The sequence below is a fragment of the Exophiala bonariae genome (genome assembly GCF_035927105.1).
Source record: "Exophiala bonariae strain CCFEE 5792 chromosome Unknown scaffold_6, whole genome shotgun sequence".
NCBI classification, from domain to species: domain Eukaryota; kingdom Fungi; phylum Ascomycota; class Eurotiomycetes; order Chaetothyriales; family Herpotrichiellaceae; genus Exophiala; species Exophiala bonariae.
In genome coordinates, this window is record NW_027042481.1 from 539,422 (window position 1) to 559,753 (window position 20,332).

At 50.1% G+C, this 20,332-nt stretch overlaps 6 protein-coding genes across 6 annotated transcripts; 3 read left to right on the plus strand and 3 right to left on the minus strand.

The window, feature by feature from the left end:
* Positions 1 to 1,143: 1,143 nt before the first annotated feature.
* On the minus strand, positions 1,144 to 2,193 carry LTR84_011651 (uncharacterized protein; the record flags this gene model as incomplete). The annotated part of the gene is made up of 1 exon (XM_064855179.1): positions 1,144 to 2,193. One exon carries the CDS (start codon positions 2,191 to 2,193, stop codon positions 1,144 to 1,146), a length of 1,050 nt encoding a protein of 349 aa, XP_064708768.1.
* A 767-nt stretch (positions 2,194 to 2,960) lies between these two features.
* Positions 2,961 to 4,956, plus strand: LTR84_011652 (uncharacterized protein; the record flags this gene model as incomplete). Its single annotated transcript, XM_064855180.1, is given in 9 exon segments — positions 2,961 to 3,011; positions 3,064 to 3,391; positions 3,448 to 3,528; positions 3,584 to 3,748; positions 3,796 to 4,041; positions 4,098 to 4,289; positions 4,301 to 4,427; positions 4,517 to 4,745; positions 4,801 to 4,956. The coding sequence occupies 9 exon segments, from the start codon at positions 2,961 to 2,963 to the stop codon at positions 4,954 to 4,956; spliced, it is 1,575 nt and encodes a 524-aa protein (XP_064708769.1).
* Positions 4,957 to 5,122: 166 nt separating this feature from the next.
* On the minus strand, positions 5,123 to 6,181 carry LTR84_011653 (uncharacterized protein; the record flags this gene model as incomplete). The annotated part of the gene is made up of 3 exons (XM_064855181.1): positions 5,123 to 5,669; positions 5,729 to 6,018; positions 6,080 to 6,181. The coding sequence occupies 3 exons, from the start codon at positions 6,179 to 6,181 to the stop codon at positions 5,123 to 5,125; spliced, it is 939 nt and encodes a 312-aa protein (XP_064708770.1).
* Positions 6,182 to 7,589: 1,408 nt separating this feature from the next.
* LTR84_011654 (uncharacterized protein) lies at positions 7,590 to 9,261 on the minus strand (the record flags this gene model as incomplete). Its single annotated transcript, XM_064855182.1, has 4 exons — positions 7,590 to 7,730; positions 7,792 to 7,870; positions 7,930 to 9,051; positions 9,116 to 9,261. 4 exons carry the CDS (start codon positions 9,259 to 9,261, stop codon positions 7,590 to 7,592), a joined length of 1,488 nt encoding a protein of 495 aa, XP_064708771.1.
* A 3,105-nt stretch (positions 9,262 to 12,366) lies between these two features.
* On the plus strand, positions 12,367 to 14,311 carry LTR84_011655 (uncharacterized protein; the record flags this gene model as incomplete). Its single annotated transcript, XM_064855183.1, has 4 exons — positions 12,367 to 12,760; positions 12,814 to 13,245; positions 13,338 to 13,930; positions 14,006 to 14,311. 4 exons carry the CDS (start codon positions 12,367 to 12,369, stop codon positions 14,309 to 14,311), a joined length of 1,725 nt encoding a protein of 574 aa, XP_064708772.1.
* A 1,700-nt stretch (positions 14,312 to 16,011) lies between these two features.
* Positions 16,012 to 19,388, plus strand: LTR84_011656 (uncharacterized protein; the record flags this gene model as incomplete). The annotated part of the gene is made up of 4 exons (XM_064855184.1): positions 16,012 to 16,125; positions 16,253 to 16,340; positions 16,391 to 16,495; positions 16,552 to 19,388. 4 exons carry the CDS (start codon positions 16,012 to 16,014, stop codon positions 19,386 to 19,388), a joined length of 3,144 nt encoding a protein of 1,047 aa, XP_064708773.1.
* Between the last annotated feature and the right edge of the window lie 944 nt (positions 19,389 to 20,332).

Below are 20,332 nucleotides of genomic sequence, written 5' to 3' on the forward strand. Positions count from 1 at the left end.
CGCAAGCTTATAATTCCGATCCAATATCTAAAACTTTGGTCTAGCGCAGAATACCCATATCTACGGTCCATGCGCTTGGTACCGCGTCGGTGATATTATTGTTGGACGCCACTTCTGTCGATGCGAAGACCTCTCGTACAGCGGTGCGGTTGCTCAAATTTAATTTGACCTGTCTCCAGGAAATGAGTATCGCTTGGAGTTGGAGTCTACGTGCTATCCGCTCCTTGCAAATTCTGGCCGAGAAATGGTCGGTCAATGAGCGGCTACATGCCCAGAATTATCAGGAAGGCGTCATAGGCAAAGAGACTTCTGTAAGTTCTGCGGCTGTGCCTGGGATGGCGACACTCTGTCAAGGGGCTGGAGATACCCCTAATAGTGACGCAGCGGTCTTGGATTCGAGCCCGGAGAAATTTCATGAAACATTACCAGAAAACATCGACTGGTTGTTGACCTTTGACAGCGGGTTCTCAGATATCTCTATGGATTTCAACTTTTTTGATCAAGATCTATGGGAAATGGGTATGCAATAGGTTGGCAACAGGGTGAGCCACGCACGCTTTGGCACCTCGAAAAGTGTTCTTCCTGTACATCACAGGCTTCTTACCAGATTCAACGGTGCCGACCGAGACTCAAACCACTCGTGCTTGCTATAAATACTGGCCTGTGGCGCCTGTGCCCTCCGCAACTACATCTTCGGTTAAGATCGAGACAGTATACTCTCAATTGAAGGATCCACGGGGAAATTGGACGCAGCACTCCCTGGAAAAGCCTCCATGGCAGACAGCAGTATGGTGAATGAGTTGCGTGGAGCCTTCTAAGACCTTGAGGGTTGGGAGTCCGCCGGATTAATTTAAGTCATAAGTGGCAGGGTGCTTAAAAGAGGTTGGCTAAAACCCTGGCGTTTCACATATCATTGGGCTTTGCCGCTCATGATGCTCCTGATACAGCCCTTTACAGTTCTCCGTTATGCCTTCCTTGTCATAAGTTCGCTACAAGCAGAGTTATGGCTTAAACAGGAGCGGAATACAGAATCAAGAGGTTCTTAATGAATGCGGAAGACAATGGCATCCGTCATTAAATTGAGTCCATAATCATCTCCAACGCAAGTCGAAGCGTATTGCTTGACCTGTTGTCTCCCTCTCTTCAAAATCCGTTCGCAAACGATGCCAGTGTATCTCCAAGGGGTCTGAATGCGGATGTGAGCGTTTCTGGTGGGCCAGCATCTGCCTTGACAACATAATGCTTAGGCGTATCATCGACTACCAAACGAAGCAGATCTGGGCGAGAATAATGGCCAACGGGATCTGCGAGGGTCTTTGCTCGATCGATTAGATCAAGGTCGATGTCACAGTATATCAGTCCGTCGTGGTACGGGTCGGAATCTGGAGTGAGTTGGCGTCCATCAGGACCGAAAACCCTTGCTGCGCCGCCGCCACCACCGCCAACGGAGAAGGACTTCCCGGTCGCGCTGTGGCCTTCGGTGTTCGTCTTCAACCCTGCTGCTGTGATCATTTGGTTCGTCACAAGCACAAAGGTACCTCCCTCAAGGGCATGCATCCGACTAGCAGTCACCTCGTTGGCCTCCGTACATACTGACCATGGCTCGTCTCCCAGAGCTTCACCATGATACGGCCATGCTGCGATATGGACTTGCTCATTTTGCGCATATGTGTGGTATTTTAACAAAGGCTGAAAGTGTTCCCAGCAATTCAGCATCCCGATCTTGCCGAGTTTAGTGTCCGCCACAGTCTGCAGAGAATCGCCTGTCGAGTCACCAAAAAGAGTGCGCTCAAGATGAGTGGGTTTAATCTTCCGTCTGTGGAGCAAGACATCGCCTTTGTCGTCTATCAAGATCTGTGCGAGGTAGAGCGTGCTCGCAACCCTTTCGCTGAAGCCCAGGACGACATGCATCTTATTGGCTGCTGCAGCCTGGCGAATCTCCAACATTTCTGGTCCATGAGCCTCCATACTGTTCTTCATGTATTTGTGCACTAGCGGGATGTTCTCGCTGTATGTGCCACCCCAGAGGAAGTTGGGATAACCTGGAATCCATAGCTCGGAAAAAGCAATCAACACTGCACCGTTTTCGGCCGCTTCCTCAATGAGCTCAATTGTTCGTTTGACTGCGCCTTTCAGGTCGAACCATACAGGTTCAGCCTGAGAGATGGCGGCCTTGTATGTGCGTAACGACATTACGTTACGGGAAAGAGGGGAAATTGAAACAGAAGTGATTTTCGAGAGGAGCTAAAGCTATTCACAGACATATTACTATGGCCTCAGTGAGCTGTTGACAATTTTTGAATTATATACTCCTCAAGTCCGAAAGAAAACTTGGCCATGGCGATGCTGTCATCCTTGAGGCTTCAAGAGCCAGGATACAGGTGGGGAGGTCAAAAAGTCTGGGGAAGACAAAAGCGGAGCACGGATGTGCATTATCCAGAGCGTCAGAGCCAATCGATACCATGCGAGGTTAGCAGTGGGCCTCCCAGAGTCGGATGAGCATTAGCCTATCTCTATTACCTACTCTCTCTGGACCAACAGCATTCGTTGTCGACAGCTAGCACGCGCCGAAGTCCAATACCAGGACATTACCAGACGCCTAAACGGGTAGGATCATCTCAACGCCCCATTTGTTTACCATGATTGCTTCACCATTTCTGGCTGCCCTGCTTCTTCCTCTTCTATCTTTAAGCTCTCGATCCCAAGGGCCAGAATTCATCTGGGTTATCTTTGCGTTTCCGAAAAACTGGTCTGGATCCTGCTTGGTACGTGTTCTCACATACTGGATAATGCTGATCCGGATATGGCCCCGCATCAACTTGCCTAGACAATCCGTACTGAGTTTTAGGCTTAGTATATGTTCGAGACCTCGCCCCCCAGGCTGGCCCACTTGACAATCGCTTTCAGCAAATATTAGAACAAACGAGAATAAATCCTCTCTTGTCCTGAAGTTTCTTGCAATGGCGACCGAACCTGTTGTGAAGGAGCATCGAAGCAAATTCAACGTTTTTGTAAGTCGGCTCTGGGTTTCTTTTACTTTAGGAGCTTACAAGTATCTCACAGATCATCCTCCTTGCTACATTAGGTAGCATTTCTTACGGTTATTCATCGTGTATTATCGCGACGACCCTCGGCCAGCCAAGCTTCATAACATATATGAAGCTTGATCTCTATTCGAACGCGGTACAGCTGATAGGGGCTATCAATGGTTTGTATCAGGCAGGAGGACTGTTGGGAACGCTTTACGTCGGTCTGACAGGTGATCGATTGGGCCGCAGATGGGCTATTTTCTCGGCTTCGGCAATCACTGTTGTTGGTGGTGCCCTCCAAACTGGGTCGGTTCATGTCGGAATGTTCATGGCTGCTCGATTCATTACGGGGTTGGGTATTGGTAAGTCTACATGGTCCTTAGACTTTGGTTCCTGACTGATAGCTCCCGTTCTACAGGAGCACTCGTCACTCTTATCCCACTGTGGCAGAGCGAGGTGGCTCCACCTAGAACCCGTGGCTTTCTTGTTGGCCTTCATGGTATGTGTGAATAGTACTTGGTTAGCTAGACTGTGGGAATGCTGAAATTGGCTAGGTGTCTTCATCTTGGTAGGCTACAGTTCTGCCAGCTGGGTTGGTGTCGGTTTCTACTTTGTGAACGCCGAGGGGTCTCAGTTTCGACCTCCTCTCGCTCTGCAAATATTGCCCCCTTTGCTCCTTGCATGCGCCATATTGTATATGCCAGAGTCGCCCCGTTGGTGTAAGTGCAATTTGACACTCAGGATCACACAGTCTAACGACGAACAGTGATGGAGAGAGATCGTGGTGAGGAATGCCTCGCCATCCTTCGGAAAATCCATGCCGATGCCTCTGACCCTCATGGGGAATTCGCTCAACGGGAGTATAACCAAATTAGGCAGCAAATCACTTACGAGAAAGCCCTTCCCACCTCATGGGGTTCGATTCTCGAGATTCCATCCTATCGCAAGCGTTTGTTTGTCGGCTTCGGCTGCATGTTCTTCGCGCAGTGCACGGGCACGCAGGTTATTAACAGTGAGTTCTCCGACTAGTAGGCCCTCTGTCGACCTTTCTGACACGCGCTATGATAGACTATGGCCCTCTGTTGTACAAGAACCTGGGTTTCAGCACTGCAAACGCATTGATCATCCAAGCCGGCTGGATCACCTGGGGCATCATAGGCAACTTCATCAACGCGGTATTGTTGGACAGGGTTGGACGAAAGTGGCTCATGAGTACGGTTTCCTCGAAAATCCTCATGGCTCGTGGCGATACTGACATGAGTAATGTACAGCTGGTGGCATGGTCGGATGCGCGGTTTCACTTCTGCTGGAAATTATCATGCTTGCGCTTTACCAAGATACTGGCGACCGTGCAGGGAATAGCGCTGCTGTCTTCTTTTTGTTCCTTCACATCGGCTTGTAAGTCCTCCGATTTCACTCCACTCAATTGGGTCCTAGCCATTTCTGCGCTAGTAGTCGAAGAAGAAAACTCGCTGACAAAATCCTAGCTACGCTTCTTCTCTCGACGCTTCTACATATGTATACGCTTCCGAGATTTGGCCAACGCACTTGAGAGCTCGTGGCTGTGCCATCTCCGTCTCTGGTTTGTTCGTGTCTTCTCTGATTCTACTCTGCGCAGCATCAGACGCCTTTGCAGCCATTGGCTGGAGGTACTACCTGGTTTTCTTAAGTATGACGGTTATTGGTGCTGTATTCTTTGCGCTGGTGTTCCCTGAAGTACGTATCTTTTGTTCCGCAAGATGTAGCTTGGCTAACAACAGTTTCTATCTAGACAAGACACAAGCCCCTCGAGGAGATTGCTGCCGCCTTCGGCGATGAGGTTGTTGACTATTCCCTCGAGGCGTCTACTGACAAGGATGCCGAGCTTAGTGAGGGGATACACCCTGTGCCTGTTCGAGGCTACAAGGCTGAGATCATCAAAGTGTGAACTATGCTTTCCAGTCGATGACACAGTATTAGAGATGATGTCGTAGGCGAATATCTTGGGAGAGTACAAGCGTTTATCTACAAATTATCCCTTTGTATTGTTGTAAACTCAGCAAAAATGTAAATCTTGCTTCTCGATAACACACCGAAATCCATGCGACCCGCATCTATTCAACAATCTGGCCGCTGATAACTCCATCTGCTGTTGGGGCAGCTCCGATATCCTTAACCGTATCATTTTTCAACCAACAATTGCCGCCAATCGCTTCAACTTTCTCCGCCATATTAGCCCTGAAATTCATCGCTCGGCATCTTGCCGTGCCGTTCCATTTCCGCTGCTCATAATTAAAGCCAGAGCATGCTTCCAGACAATCTTGCACAGAGTACGCCACAATATGGACCATGTCAGCAACTACACCACCTTGTGCAGCCTCCAACCCGGAAAGCCATGCGCTTCCGCAGTACAAGGAGAACTTTTCATTCTGCGTGGTGGTAAATTGGCTGGAAGCGATGTTGGGGCAGTCTAGGAACACATTTTCCACGCTGAGCGCTGGTGCAACAGTATAGTTTGTGAGATCTGCTGTCGTTATCACCCCAGTTCCATTGGTCAAGTTGTTTGTACAGTTGGTTGTTGTGGTATCTGAACTCTGGGTTTGGTTCTGGCTCAGGTCTTGTATGGCCGCTTGAGCAACAACGAGCGCTTCGTTAGCTTTGCTATCGGCAAGTCAGTCATATCGTTGACTGCGTCTGCGGTAGAGATTCGAAAATCATACTTAAGGTCGTTATTCTTCCTCGCAGCTACAGCGCCGACTCCTCCGCCAACGGCTCCGCCAACCACAACGGCTGTGATCAAAGCAACAAGGAGCCCGAAAGCAACACTGCTCAAACCCCTAGGTCCACGCGTCTTGCTCGGAGCGTCCACGCGTGTGGTGTTGAGACCAATCTCCGAAGTTGGCTTCGAGTCAACGTGGCTTCCAGTGCTGGAGATGTTGGGCGTTTTCTCGTTGGCGCTTGGAAAAGGATATGAATGAGGTGATGCTGCTATCGGGCTATTGTACTGGTTCTATGACACTGAGGTCAATCCTTCACAGTTCTCAAACGACGCAGTATCAGCCCAGACTTACGTTCAGAACATGGTGTGAATGTTGCACGGATTCCAAAGTTGGATGGTACGATTCTCGCACGACTTCTGGACCGTGATCGATTTGCTCCGTCATTCGAGACATGATCAATGATTGTTGTATGGACTATACTGTTCGTCTTGTGGAGGGCGTGATGGTTGTATTAGACGAGGGTATCTGTGATGGTGAGCTCATGGAACGAGAACCGTGAAGCTCGAGCATACTTCAGACCTGAGATGAAGGTGAGTTCAATAATCACCATGCCTTTAGGGGCCAGTCAAGTAGCAAGTATATGATCCACTTATACTAAGACTCACGCGCCACAAGCCACAGCAGGATCGAGGAATCAGGAAGCTGGCGAACAAGCCATAGCCTACAAGCCTGACAACACGTTCTATTGGCCTCTTGATGGGCTGTGTAAATGTCATCTAGCCTTCTGGCGAATCATGATTGCCTACTAAATGTTCTCATCGAATAGAACACCTGCGCTCTTCAAAAAGTAATTTTCTCAGTATTAGCACGATCCTAAGAGCGATCTCGTATTCGCTCTGGATCTGGTAGCAGAAGGCGAGGTTTGATCCTTCCAAATCGTGGAGTGTTAACGACCCCTACCAGGTACGTTCACAAGACCACCCGCTTTGGGTCCAATCTACTCGGTTCACGACTTCAAGCAGCAGAACATTAAGGTTCTGCTACATTAAAATAAGAGATTGGAGTCAAATTTCACCCGTCAGCACCGTGAGCTGCGTTACCTAACTAGGTTGAGATGGGGGGCACCCAGGAGGGTCTGCAAAGTGGAGCATGAGACCAAAATCTTACACGGTGCTCATTCGCCCCTTCTCGCCACCGTGATTGGGTTTGATGATGTAATAATCATCCTATTAACTACACTAGATTGATAAAATGGGCAACGGGGATTTGCTCAACGTCGTGTGGCGTCAAGAGCCATGCATTTCCAAAATGAGGTAGGAGGAAGGATTTCGGGGTCCGCAAGGCTGAAACTCCCGACGAGGCTGCGAGGTGAGCAGGTCGGTTCTTGCACGCGGCTCTTTTGGGGTTTCTCTCCAATGGGCTTTTCCAGTGATCAAATACCAGCTCTTTACGGATGTGACCCTGCCCCATTGTCATCGTCACCCCTTTTCGTGAAAACAATTCCACCAACTCATGATTCATTCTACTCCGTTTTCCCTCAGCACCCAACCGACAACTTTCTTGTCTCAAGTGACTTGATCGGCCTCTATGGTTTCAGATTACATCTTGCTAATTCTAGAACTACTTCTTTCTGCTTACACATGATCTCCTACTCAAAGACGTCAATGACAGACTCTTTCCTTGCTCGAGCACTAGCAAGATGACAAGAGCCCCTTGAACTGGCCGCGCTTAGTACTTCAAGACACATCACAAACCCTTCTTGCACGATGATATAAGGGAAATAAGTGCTGGTTCAAAGACTCAAACTCAAATTCAGTATTTCAGTACTGTGGTATCTATCATTAGCGTGCACGCTCAACTATCACAGTGATTCCTTGCTTCCAAGATCTCCCTTGGCCCTTATCCGAGGCCCGTAAACGTACAAGGCGATGGGAACAGGAACCATCACTGCAGCCAAGCAACCTAAGAGCGTACTCGTCCATTGGACACCGATGCCATCATACTATTCACCAAAGTCAGCTTGGATCGATGATAAGGTGGGCGAATCATGTGCTTGGACTTACCATGTAGGATGCGAAGAGTGGGAAGACGCTGGCAAACAACGAACGTAAGAAGGTGTGAGCTGCAATCGCAGAGGCAGGTCTAGTTCAACATTTGTTAGAAATCAATAGGGTCAAAAGGCGGTAATGGGTCAATGTTACCTTTCGGGCCGAGCTTGGACGAGGTAAGAAATCGACGGCACGAACGTGGCCAGAAGACCGAAACCCGTCAACACTCCGGACAGAGTTGGCACAATCCAGTGGATATCTCTCCGGTAGCCAGTCCAGCCATACCAGAATAGTCCGGCGGAGAAGGCCACAGCACCAGGAACGGCGACTGGAAGCTGCCATTCAGGCATCATTATACCGCCGTTTTTCTTGGCTTGCTTCATAATCCAGGGTTGCATCAAAAAGATCGCCAGTACAGCGAAGACTTCACCCACAATCAAGCCAAGGTACGGCAGCCCACCGACGCCGGGTTTCATTCCATGGATCTTCTGGAAAACCACAGGATAACCAACCAAGAACAGGTATAGCAAACCATACACGAATGAACCAAAAAGGCTCATCAGCAGCACTATCGGGTCCGATACCAACATCTTCAGCGGAAGACCGACGTACTCGATGAGGATAACCTGCCAAGAAATGGAAATCTCTTCGTGCTGCGCAATGACCGAGGTGTCACCAGTCTGCTTGCGCATACTCGCGGCCTTCTTCGCGAGGATGACCGGCGCATAGGTCTCCTTCAGGACAAATATCAGAGGGACCAAAGCTGCTGCGCCCATAATCCCACAGATATATTCAGTCCATTTCCAGCCTAGGCTGTGGTTTAGAACAATAAACCCTCCTATCGGTTGAGCAATGATAGGTCCCATGAACACAGTGAATGCGAAGAATACCATCGATATGCCGAACGGTTTTCCGACAAACATGTCGGCGTACAGAGGACCGGCCAGAGTCAAAGGACCTGCGCCGAAGAATCCTCCAAACCATCGGCAGATGAGTATTGACGTGAGGTCCTTCGAGACTGCGGTGGCAAATGAGAATGCCGTGAAGCCGAAGACCGAGATAATGAAAGGCAAGTATCGACCCTTCAGCTCAGAGAACGATGCCCAGATGACAGGTCCAATTGCGAAGCCCAGGACATATAAAGAGACTCCGAGTGTGACGACCTCTCGGTCCACCCCATGAATACGAACGAGTGAGGGAATGGCGGTTGCAAATATGGCACTCGCAAAGGTCACAACCATTGTCGAGTAAGTCGTCAGTGCGGTGATACCGATTCTGATAAGGGGTTAGCACTCATGCTATTCGAATGGAGGAAGTAACCACGCGTTCGTTCTCGTACCTTTTACTCAATGGCCATTGTCGCGGATTGAGAGGGTCTTGGGTATCGAATTCGACGTATCGCTTTGAGGACGACCGCAGGGACAAGGCATCAGGAGAGAGCGAAGCTGGTATCGTTGCCTCCTCAACATCTTTCTGATCCTCCATTGCTTCGAACTTTCAGGTGATTTTCACGTTCACAACTGGCAGAGTGTGCAGAAGGACTGGGTTTTCTTTGTAGTATCTTGCACAACAGAATTGATTTGCAGATGAATTGAAGAAACAAGTAAACCTGTATCTGTTGTATATAACGAATGCCCAACGACGATGGGGCTGAAGCACGACATATCGAATACTTAGTAATGAGATATCTCAAATGCTACGACACTGAGGCAAGACTACCTTCAACGTTTGAGAGCGGCGGCCGATAGATGTTCCGAAGGAGAGATATTTGGACCGAGTCATACATACTCGCATCTATACGCAACAAAGAAAATTCCTGTTCCTTGCGAATAAGGGTATTGTCGAAGCTATGGCCTCGTGTTGAGGTATTGAAAGTCGGTCGAATGATAAAATTGCCTCCAGATGTACGCCCGTAATTCGCAGAGCCTACCTTGTTTGTCTTGGTCTGATAGACGCTAATCCGCAAGCTAGTCCGCGATAGCAATTACCTCCGTCTTGTCGCTATGATACCTGTCTACTAAAGGAGTTGATAGCTCGATGTAGTAATAAGAGAAGTGCACCATTTGGCTTTGATGGATAACAGCCTGTCGATGTTGATGCCTCGACTTCTACCTCTGAGGTCGTAATGCCAAGTTGCGCCAGCACAGAGCCACTTGTTGAGTAGCCACTGCGACATCAAATGTTGCTCGGCGAGCTTGAAACACTGACTTGACCGCGACAGTGACTGCGGGGACGATACCCGGGTGCATTCATACAGAATAATGCATCGACTCTGAATTGCCATTCTGGAGACCGCCAAGTCGGGTTGATGACTATCAAGTTGCAAAGAAGCCAGCAGGAGGCCACACAGGTTCGAGAACCAGGAAAGTAGATTGTAGAATGCTGGGCGGGTAATGACTTGACGCCTGCCAGTGATTTTAAAGTTGCAATAGAATGGTGAGACAGAATGTCTAACGTTCAAATGCACGTGGGCTCGCCGTTTATCGTTGCCATACTAGACCTCGAAGCACCAAGCCAAATTACCTCCTGGCTGCGAAGGGTTACACAGATCTTGGTCCATCAAGATCAAGCCAACGCAGTCGTCCTAGTTGGCAGTGAGGATGTCTTGACCTGAGCATATGATGAAAGGATATCTACCTTATCATTCGGACTGCACCCTTGTAATGCAGGCTCTGAAGCAGATGGCACGGTTGGCTGACATCTAAAAGCCGATATGATCAAGCTCAATTGATACATGTGAATCTCAAACGAGCTCAGTCTTGACCAGATCCAGACTTACCAAGAATGCAAATAGTGCGAATTGATCATTCCAAGGACGTCCAGTTCTTTGAGGATGCAGTGGCGGTGTGCTTAGAAAGTTCTCATTATTTGAAAGAAGATCCGAGTTTCTTATGTACGAGTAGCCACAGCCACCACCATTCCAGGCGTACCCGGCTGGTACCTAGCAGATTCGTGGTGAATTCATACGTACCTATGAGTAATGGGCTTGGGCACTCTTAAGGCCTTAACTAATTAACTGTTTAGTATGCTTAGTTGGCGGCTAACTAACCTGGAAAGTGGCCCGAAGGCGGGAGCACCACAGAGAGGTCACCAGGCGATTAGGCATTTCAAAGATGTCCATCAACGTTGGGATGCGGATTATATTTTAGAACATTCGTACTCAGACTAGGACCTCAACTACCTACTCCTATGCCAGATGCTTACCCACTTCTAAAGGATGTTAGTCTGGGAGTATGTGGCTTCTGACATGAATATTGAGTAGTACTCGGTCGTCTTCAACAGACATACTACCCGTCGATCATTCCCATTGTTCTGACAACTACTTTCAGTCGTGGATATTGAAATGCTACGATCCATCTTTCGAGGATTTCGACTACTGAGGACTTCCCCGTTGAGCTTTGTGGAACGCCCATCTGCACTTCTGCTCATGACATCTGCAGTTTACCTGACAATTCCATTTCACCAGCCAAGTGAGTTGAATCTGGTCTGCTGTTGGTGCCTTCTTTTCATTATCGCTGCATTGACGCAGGCGGACCTCAAAGGGTTGACCACTGAGGTCGGTTTGTGGACTCGAGGTAAATGAGTAAAGCACCCTTTACAACTTGCAAAACAAACCGAGGGTCCTCCAACCCCGTGAGAGTGCCTGAACGGCGTTTAGCCTCAGGATAACCACCTCGCCCGAGCCTCATCGCCTCGGGCGTAGATATGCTTAAAACCACCAATGATACATGGGTGAGCCCAGGCGCCAACAACCTTCCAAAATCTACCGTTTAGGAAGTTGGGCCTCGGCTTCATGCTCCCTACCGAGCCCTCCGTCCCACGGTGGCACGGTCTTTCTCCAAATTTTATTCCACAGCCTCGAAGAATGCGTAGCTCTTGCAGATTCAAAGTCACACAGTGATTGCGATCAACTATCAACAATGCCGTTGAGCCATGCGATGGACGGCAATGGCATCGAGTGCTTTAACTAGCTCGATAGGTGAAGGGATGTACGACACTCAAAACAACGAACAACCTTTTTATCAACTGTGAAGTTCTCCAACAAAACAACCCACCCCTACCAATGACGCCTCACAACGCGGCAAACCGGCACGATAAAGGATGAACGGCGCGATGCCCATCAGCTGGATCTTACCAATAGCGGTGCCGAGTCCCGCCGTGACTCTGTCGTCATTGGCTCTGGTCGTCCATAATCATCGCTGCATTCGTGGGGAATCGCACCAAAAATGACTCTGGAATGAAAAAGTACTTGCCGTTGCGCCCTTTCATCGGTGACCCGTCGGATCTTACGTCGTGCGCAGTGGGTGAGTGCGCTTTGGAGAACGGGAATCTCACAATCATCCTTCTTCCTTTGTAGTGGATCATTCAAGCCCTCAATTTCTCCATTTTCAGACTGTAGATATGTGCAGTCGACCGCTGTCGGGTGCCGTCTGCTCACGAGCTCACCCCGCTTAATTGACTTGGACTTCCTGTGAATGGTATTCGGGTTGTCGACATAAGAGCATGCTCGAGTGTCAATGATGAATTGGACGGCAGATATACCGCTATTTGATCACATATTCTCACGATCTATTCTATCCTCTCTTCGAGATGTCTCATAGCCACCTGGAGAAGCAACCCATATCGGCGCCCGATGCCATAGACCGACCGTCATCAACGCTCGCCGATCGCTATAGTGAGGAGGTCGGGAATAAGTTCGATGCTGCCCATGATGGCCAATCTATACATTCTACCCATACCCAATCCACCACGACACATTCCCAAGACGTGGAAATCCAGACAGATGTGCTACACCGGACGGTTACGCCGAAACTACCCACAGTCAGAGTACCGAGATCGCGACGACGAGGCCTGTTTGCTCGCTTCACGTTGGTTGCCGAAGTTACGAATCCATACGACTATCCCAACAATTTGAAGTGGTTCATTACTTTTATCGTGGCTATCGCGGGCGCTGCTGCTCCAGTGGGTAGCGCTATCATCCTGCGTAGGTCAATATCTAGGGTAGCTTGTGAAGATCCTCTGACAGAACCCGTACAGCAACTCTCGACCAGGTAACCTCATCGCTCCACACGACTCCCACTACAACCAACTTGGCTGTGGCTTTGTATATGCTCAGCATGGCGATATTTCCGCTATGGTGGTCTGCATTTTCCGAAACATCGGGCCGGCGGACTATTTATCTGACATCGTTTGCTTTATTCATTCTGTTTTCCATTCTGAGCGCCATTGCAAAGTCCATCTCGATGCTTATTGTTGTACGAATGCTTGCTGGAGGTGCTGCCGCATCGGTTCAAGCTGTCGGAGCTGGTACCATTGCCGACATTTGGCTAAGTGAGGAACGGGGTCGAGCCATGGGCTACTTTTACCTTGGACCATTATGTGGTCCGTTCCTTGCACCAATACTGGGTGGTATTATCGGACAGCATTGGAACTGGCGGGCGACTCAATGGGCCCTGGCGATTTACGGAGGTGAGTTGACTCGAGTCACCAAAGACATGCTTCGCCGCAATTCCGCCGAATCGCCGTCCGTCAGAGACATGTGACTGATACCTCTGTGCTAGTGTTGACGTGGATATTCGTCTTTTTCGCTTTACCAGAAACCCTTCAAAAGACCAAGAGTGTGATCGGGACAGAAGAACTCGGGGGGAACTCATCGGTGCAAGGTGGCTCTCGGCCTCCGTTGAGCCGGACCTCGACTCGAGAGATCGCACAACAAAAGTCGAAGACATATTTGAAAGCCGCCCGAGTGATGTTCATAGATCCACTGAAGGTCATTGCTTATCTCAGATTCATGCCTGTGCTGTTGACGGTATATTATTCCGCTGTAACATTTGGCTCACTGTATGTCCTTAACATCAGCATTCAATACACGTTCGAGCGAGAGCCATATGGATATCAAACCATCATCATTGGCCTCTTGTACATACCAAATTCGCTTGGGTATCTTCTTGCGAGCTTACTTGGCGGTCGGTGGATGGACAACATCATGAAGCGAGAAGCATTGAAGGCGAATCGCATAGATGAACGAGGTAAATTGATCTACCATCCTGAAGACCGCATGCGAGAGAACGCGTGGCTGGGTGCCTGTTTGTACCCAGCAGCGTTCATCTGGTATGGTTGGACAGTTGAGAAAGGGGTTTTCTGGATCGTTCCTGTGAGTCACACCCGTCGGGCGTCGAGAGATGACATATGCAAGGTACCAGATAACTGACACGTGTTTTCCTGTTAGATGATTGCGAATTTCTTCTATGGAGTCGGCTCTATGCTGATATTTGCTATGGCGACAACAATGCTTACTGAGTTTATGCCTGGGCGGTCTTCGTCAGGCGTCGCTCTGAACAATCTCTGTCGAAACATACTATCGTGCATTGGAGGCATTGTCGGTGCTCCGCTTATTGCGGCGATTGGAAATGGCTGGCTCTTTACTATTCTTGGGCTCTGGACTTTGTCCAGTGCTTCGGTCATTTGGGCAATGAAGCGTTTCGGGCCGCGGTGGCGAGAAAAGATGGACCGAGAACTTAATGAGTCCCAATAGTCTGGGGTAGTTTGGTTAGTAGACGCCTACGCAGTGAGTCAGAGAGAGGGAAACTACGAATAGGCACAACCACAATGAATGATCATTCGTAATATTTCTCCGGGCAGAAAGTCCCTGTGCCTGTCGCTTCATTAGCAAAGTGCCAATCAGACTAACAAAAACCATGTCAGGCCAAAACTGGTCATCCGTTCGGAACGATGATGTTGGAGCCACGAAGCTTGCAGTCACCGTTAGATCAATAATGCCTTCGGTCAGTCCCAGATACCCAACTGAATATAGCAGCCTAAGTAAGTGTTTCGATCGGAGAACTCGCCTGTCTGACGAGCAGCGTGAGCCCTCAGACCCGTCCATTTTATTTGGTCGCCCGGATCCCAAAGTGAGGCGACGGTTCAAAGGACCTGAATGGGGAAGGAACCAAACACAAATGCCAAGGCCGATAGACTCCGGACTTCAGATGGCAGGCCCCTCGGGCACCGCATGCACCTGGACGCTCCTGCCTTTGGGGGGCTTCGGGTGCCTCTACGGCTCGACCCGGTCCACGGAAAAACAGGGCAGAGGACAGAGGTGAAAGAAACTTCCTTCTCTTTTTCCAGGTCACGACCCTTGGACTCAAAGAACCCACAAAGTACCAGCCACCTCTAACGGCTAGGAGGAAAGTTGTATCAGCTCAGCTGGTGCACATGAAAATGCTCTTCCTCCACGCCTATGCAGTCCAATATCACCTCTGGCCAGGGCAGGACAAATCAACACTCTCTCAAGTGTGCAGGGATGATGCTCTTCAACGAACACCTCCACGTCTTACAGCGAACTGGTCGCAACAGTTTCTGTGTTAGCAGGTCTTTGTTCCACTGGTTCAGTCAATAAGATGATGCATCAGCTTGACCAAGAGCAAGACCAGTCACTCCACTCCGAGCCTAAAAAAGAATATCCCAGACGGTGGTTACCGGAAGCCCTGCTTGCTTCTTTCTGCAATTTAATGTCTCCCACTACCCAGTGCTGATGCATCGGGCATCAACCTAAACACCACTTCCGCTGTGCCACGATCCAATCATGGTACCTTCTTATGCACATTTCGTCCAATTGCGGTCGTTCGTCTTGCAGAATTCCAATGTCGATTGCAGTTGTCTGACCTTGACGCAGACGACTAACGCATTGTTGAACCACGCTACTCCTCTGCGATTTCATTCTGCATTCTCGTCGCTAAGACACCCGCTCCTCAACTTTTTGCCTCCATTTCTTCATCATCATCATTCGGAGCGAGATCAGACCTGGTCATCACCGACGTGGTCCAATTGCAAAAATTCTCACTTGCACCATTGGATAGCTGCTCGTGGGATGGCTGATAGTACGATGCCTCAACACTTCCCAATGACAATACCTGCTCGTCAACCTCAATCTCCAACAAGAGTCGCCATTTGTCCATCATCTGGCAACATGTCCTCAGACACAGCCATTCCCCTTTGCTTTTAACCCTCTACTAAACTTGAATCTGCACCCTTCTCTTTTTGCCTCTTGCCCGCATCCATCCGACTCCTATTTCAGCAGAGTCACGTCATCTGATTTCTGCTTCTTCATTTCCGATTCCTCCGCTAAACTCGTGATCTTCGCCCAAAGGTGTGACAAGGAGCACCGTGCTTTGAGCCACTCACAAGGGCAGCTTTTGAACCCCGCCTCTACTCACCTTATTCCAATCTTCTGCCATGGGCAAGAAGAGCAAGAAGAAGAATAAGAAGAACATCGAATTCAATCCTTGGTCCGACGATGGCACCAAACCAGCCGAAGCCACAGATGGCCCAGCAGTACTACTCCTACCAGTATGCACAACTCCCAGTGTTTCAATGGAGGACATATGATCGCAACACCCTCACATTTTCTGCTCATCCTATAATACCACCTGAACGAATATATCCCAGCTACTCATATGCTGACGATCGTTATCAGTCCCACGGTCCACCTTCACCTCCTCCCGTGATCGACGATAGACATCTTAACCCTCCAGTGGGAGAGCCATCCTACGACGATATGGAAGGTGAGTTCATCATGTCTATGATTTTATTCTATCTGCTAACTGCTCACTAGAAATCATAATACTCGACAAAAATACTCCCGCTGATGAGGAGGGAGACGTCCCAGAGGAGAATGGTGGGGAAGATCCACCATCATCCGAGGCCCCAGATGGTCAAGGTAAGCTGTGATCATACTGTTGTCTGTACGTCATACAGACTAACATCTCTTTATAGGAGAACAACCGGGCTCCGACCAGCCTGTAGAGGGACCCTCTCATGACCCGGATGGAGGAGATGAGTCTGCGGAACCTGGATCCGGTGACTTAGAAGAAGCTCCTGAAGGCCTTACGGAAGACCCCGTAGCACCTGAGGAACCACCAAGCGAAGAGCCTGCTGCTGAACCCGATGAAGACAAGCCTGACGCACCTCAAGAGTCTCAGACAACAGACTCTACTAATTCAGATGAGCATGAATCCGAAACGGTTCTGGAGCAAGTCGAAAAGCTTCAGCAAGAAGATGCCTCCCCTGATGAGGTACTATCAGTCCTTGAGAAGGCCATGTCAGAGGTCGGTGCTGGCCCCGAATCCGAGACTCCGGAGCATGTACCTGATGTCCCTCCTATTGACACTTTCGAGGCTACAACCGAAGAAGCTGCAACAGACGAAAATAATTCGGATCCAGCAGAGCCCTTGGCAGGCGCAGGGGATAATGCCGAAAAAAGTGCCGGCAATGCCCCTGACGATAGTGCAGAGACTACAGCCTCGAAAGGCCAGGAAGAAACTACATCACCAGAGGAGACCTCGGCAGCTGAAGCGACACCAGACGATGCTGTCGTAGAGGTCATCGCCGATAAAACATCGAAAGAAGCCCCAACAGAGGAGACAAAAGATGACGCACCAGCATCGGCACCAGAAAATGACGCAGGTGACGCAGAAACAATAGAGGTAGAAGTCAACGAAGAGGCTACCAAAGAAAGTCCTGCTCAAGACGAAGCTGCCGCCACGACAGAAGCTGACGCCGAGGCTTGTGAGTCCACTGTCGCAGCAGCAGACCCTAGCGACAGTACCCCGGATGATGACGATAAGAATGCCGAAGAGGTTGTTGCCACTGAAGAGCCAGCGGCCGACACGGAAGAAACTCCAGAGAGCAAAACCGCGGATCCTGAGGAGTCTCCGGAGAGCGATGCTGCCGCCGCTGAAGACAAGCCTGGGGAGGAATCTGTCGAGGAGGTTAAACAGGAAGATGCAGCTGAGACGCTTACAGACGACGAACCAGCCGCCGCGAAAGCCGCCACCGATGACGAATCAGTTGAGGCACCAGCAGAGGTCACGGAGGCAGCTCCAGAAGCAGCTCCGGAGGAAGCCTCTCCTCCTGAGGAAGCGCCGGCCGACAGTCCCACGGCTCAAGAAGAAGAAGAAGTCGGAGCTATCCCTGGAGATTTCCCTGCCACAGAGGACACTGAAGCTTCTCCAGAGGCCGATGAAGCCCCTGCTCCTGAAGGAACCGTTGATGCTGAAGAGACACCGGCTGGTGACGAGACTCCTGCTCCAGAAGACGCTCCACCGGTCGAAGGAACTCCTCCTACCGAAGAGGACATTACTGCAGAAGACGCCCCAGCTGAAGAAACACCTGTCTCAGAAGAACAAAGTGCCCCAGCCGAAGAAACTACTCCTACGCCTGAAGACAATGTTGCCGGAGAAGAAAATCCTGTCATTGACGAAGCGCCTGCTGCTGACGAGACCCCTGAGGTAACCGCGGTTGCTGATGAGGAACCAGCTCCCGAAGCAGCCACTGTCGAAGAAGCTCCCAAGAGCGATGAAGCACCGCCTGAGGCTGCCGAAGAACCTGACACACAGGCTTCCGAGGTGGCTTCCGAGGAATCAGCACCAGATCCTCCAGCTGAAGAGCCAGCTACCATTAAGGAGCCTGTAGGAGATGATGCACCATCCCCCGAGGAGCCCCCACCGGCTGCAGACGAGGTGCCAGTCGTCGAGGCCACTACAGAAGAAGCTGTCGAGGATGCTCCTAAAGCAGAGTCCGATACCATAGTAGAGGATGCTGCAATAGCAGCGGCAGCAGTAGGTGTTGCAGCTGTCGCAGGTTCTGTTGCAACGAAGGGGCGGAGAAAGACTCACCGGAGGTATAGCGAGACTCGAGAACACCGCCCCAAAGACCCTCTTCATGGACACAAGACCAGGCTTGAAAGGCCTAAAGACAAAGCCGGTCTATTTGATAATGCAATTGGTAGGGAAGTGACCAAGGCAAGAGAACGAGAGCATCATCGGCACGAGAGTGAGGAGTACAAAGAGAAAAGACGGGCAAGAAAGGAGAAGGAAGCGAAAAGAGAAGCTGAAGAGGAGGCGATGCGAGAAGAGCGGCGGAAACAACGACATGCTCGAGAAGAAGCAGAGAAGGAAGAAATGCGTCGACAACGTCGGGCTGAGAGAGAAAAGGAGAAGGAACGGGAAAGGTTGGAGAGGGACAAGGAGAACCTGGAGAGAGAAGCAAGAAGGAAGGCTCATGAAGAGCGAGTACGACAACGACAAGAAGAAGAGGCTGCAAAGGCTGAAAGGAGGAAAGGCAAAGAGAGAGAGATAGCGGGTGATGCAGAGACCGTTAGTGATGTGAGACGAAAGGCGGGAGGACGGAGAACGAGCTTTGCAGGATCGAACAGTGGAAGCAGCAACGGGGGAGAGATCATTCCCGCTTTGTTGAAGAGAATTGGAACGGGTGAGAGTGACACGGGTGGCCCTCTTCTCATGGTCCGACCCAACAGCAAACACACCGAAGGACGAAGTTCTAGTCACAAACACCACCGCGGGAGCGACTCAGACAAGGAGAAGGAAAGAGAAAAACATGCTGAAGGCGGATCGACTCGACCTCATCACTCTCATCGCTCTAGCTCGGATCGGCCCAAGACTACCCGGCACTCGAGCTCGAGAAGTCAGAGGCAATATCATGATCCTCCACGATCTACCAACAAACCAGGTCTATTCTCGAAAGCGTTCGCTACACTGGCAGAGCATGTTCAGGTTCGAAGTGCGTTCCGGCCCGAACGTGTTGGGGCGTGAGAGACGGAAGTGTTCATCCAACGTTCATTCGGTTCGTAGGTATTTGATTTTGGAAGGCTATTAGACAACGGGCACAAGCGAGGATCAAAGGGTGTGGCGTTATTCAAGATTGGTTTCAAGGGTCACAGATCCCGTGAGGGACCTGGTTAGAGGAAGACTGGGAATGGATGCACTCGTTTGAGGTACTGGATCTCTTTTGTTGGCGGCATTCGGCAGCTAAGGTCAGGCCGATCTTTGTATAAATAATGTGTCACGAGTATGTAACGAGCTACGAATTGTATGAGTTATGTCTTCACAACCTACCTAAGGTACCTTGTAAAGGCTGAAAGAGTCCGTAACCAGGTGGTGGTTAGCACCATCCATGGATGTCGGCAGATGAATGGTGATAGCACTGGAGTCCACCGGTACTTTCCCCGATGGCGTTCTCTCCCAGCTGTGTAGATCCTGTAGGCTCTTTGCGTGCTCGTAGGGGGTCATTCCAGGGGTGGTTTTACCTAACGGCCAAGCAAGCTTCCAGCCGACTGGACGGGTCCCCCGGGTCGTTCTTGATCCTAAGCTTGACGCCCAACGCAAGCGGACAAGTCCTTTCCCCAGTCACGGTCCTGGCTCCCGCGTGCTCCTGCCCCTCGTCACCAACGGCCACTTCCCTCACATCATCAAATCAAATCTATGGCTTCAACACCTGCTACCCCTCACGACTCACAACACGGGCAGTTTTTTTATTCTTCGGTAAAACGTACATCAACAGTGACACGACACTCATTGGCACTGGTATCTAGTGCTTCTCCTCTCAGTGGAGCCTCATATCGTCTTGATTGATAGATCAATAGACTCACATTCTCTGTCATTTTCTTCCCTTCGTCGTCTCAGCTTTCACCCTGATCTGACTCTTAATCGCACCGAGTACTTGACTCCTTCTTTTCACCATCCCCTCGGCCTCACAT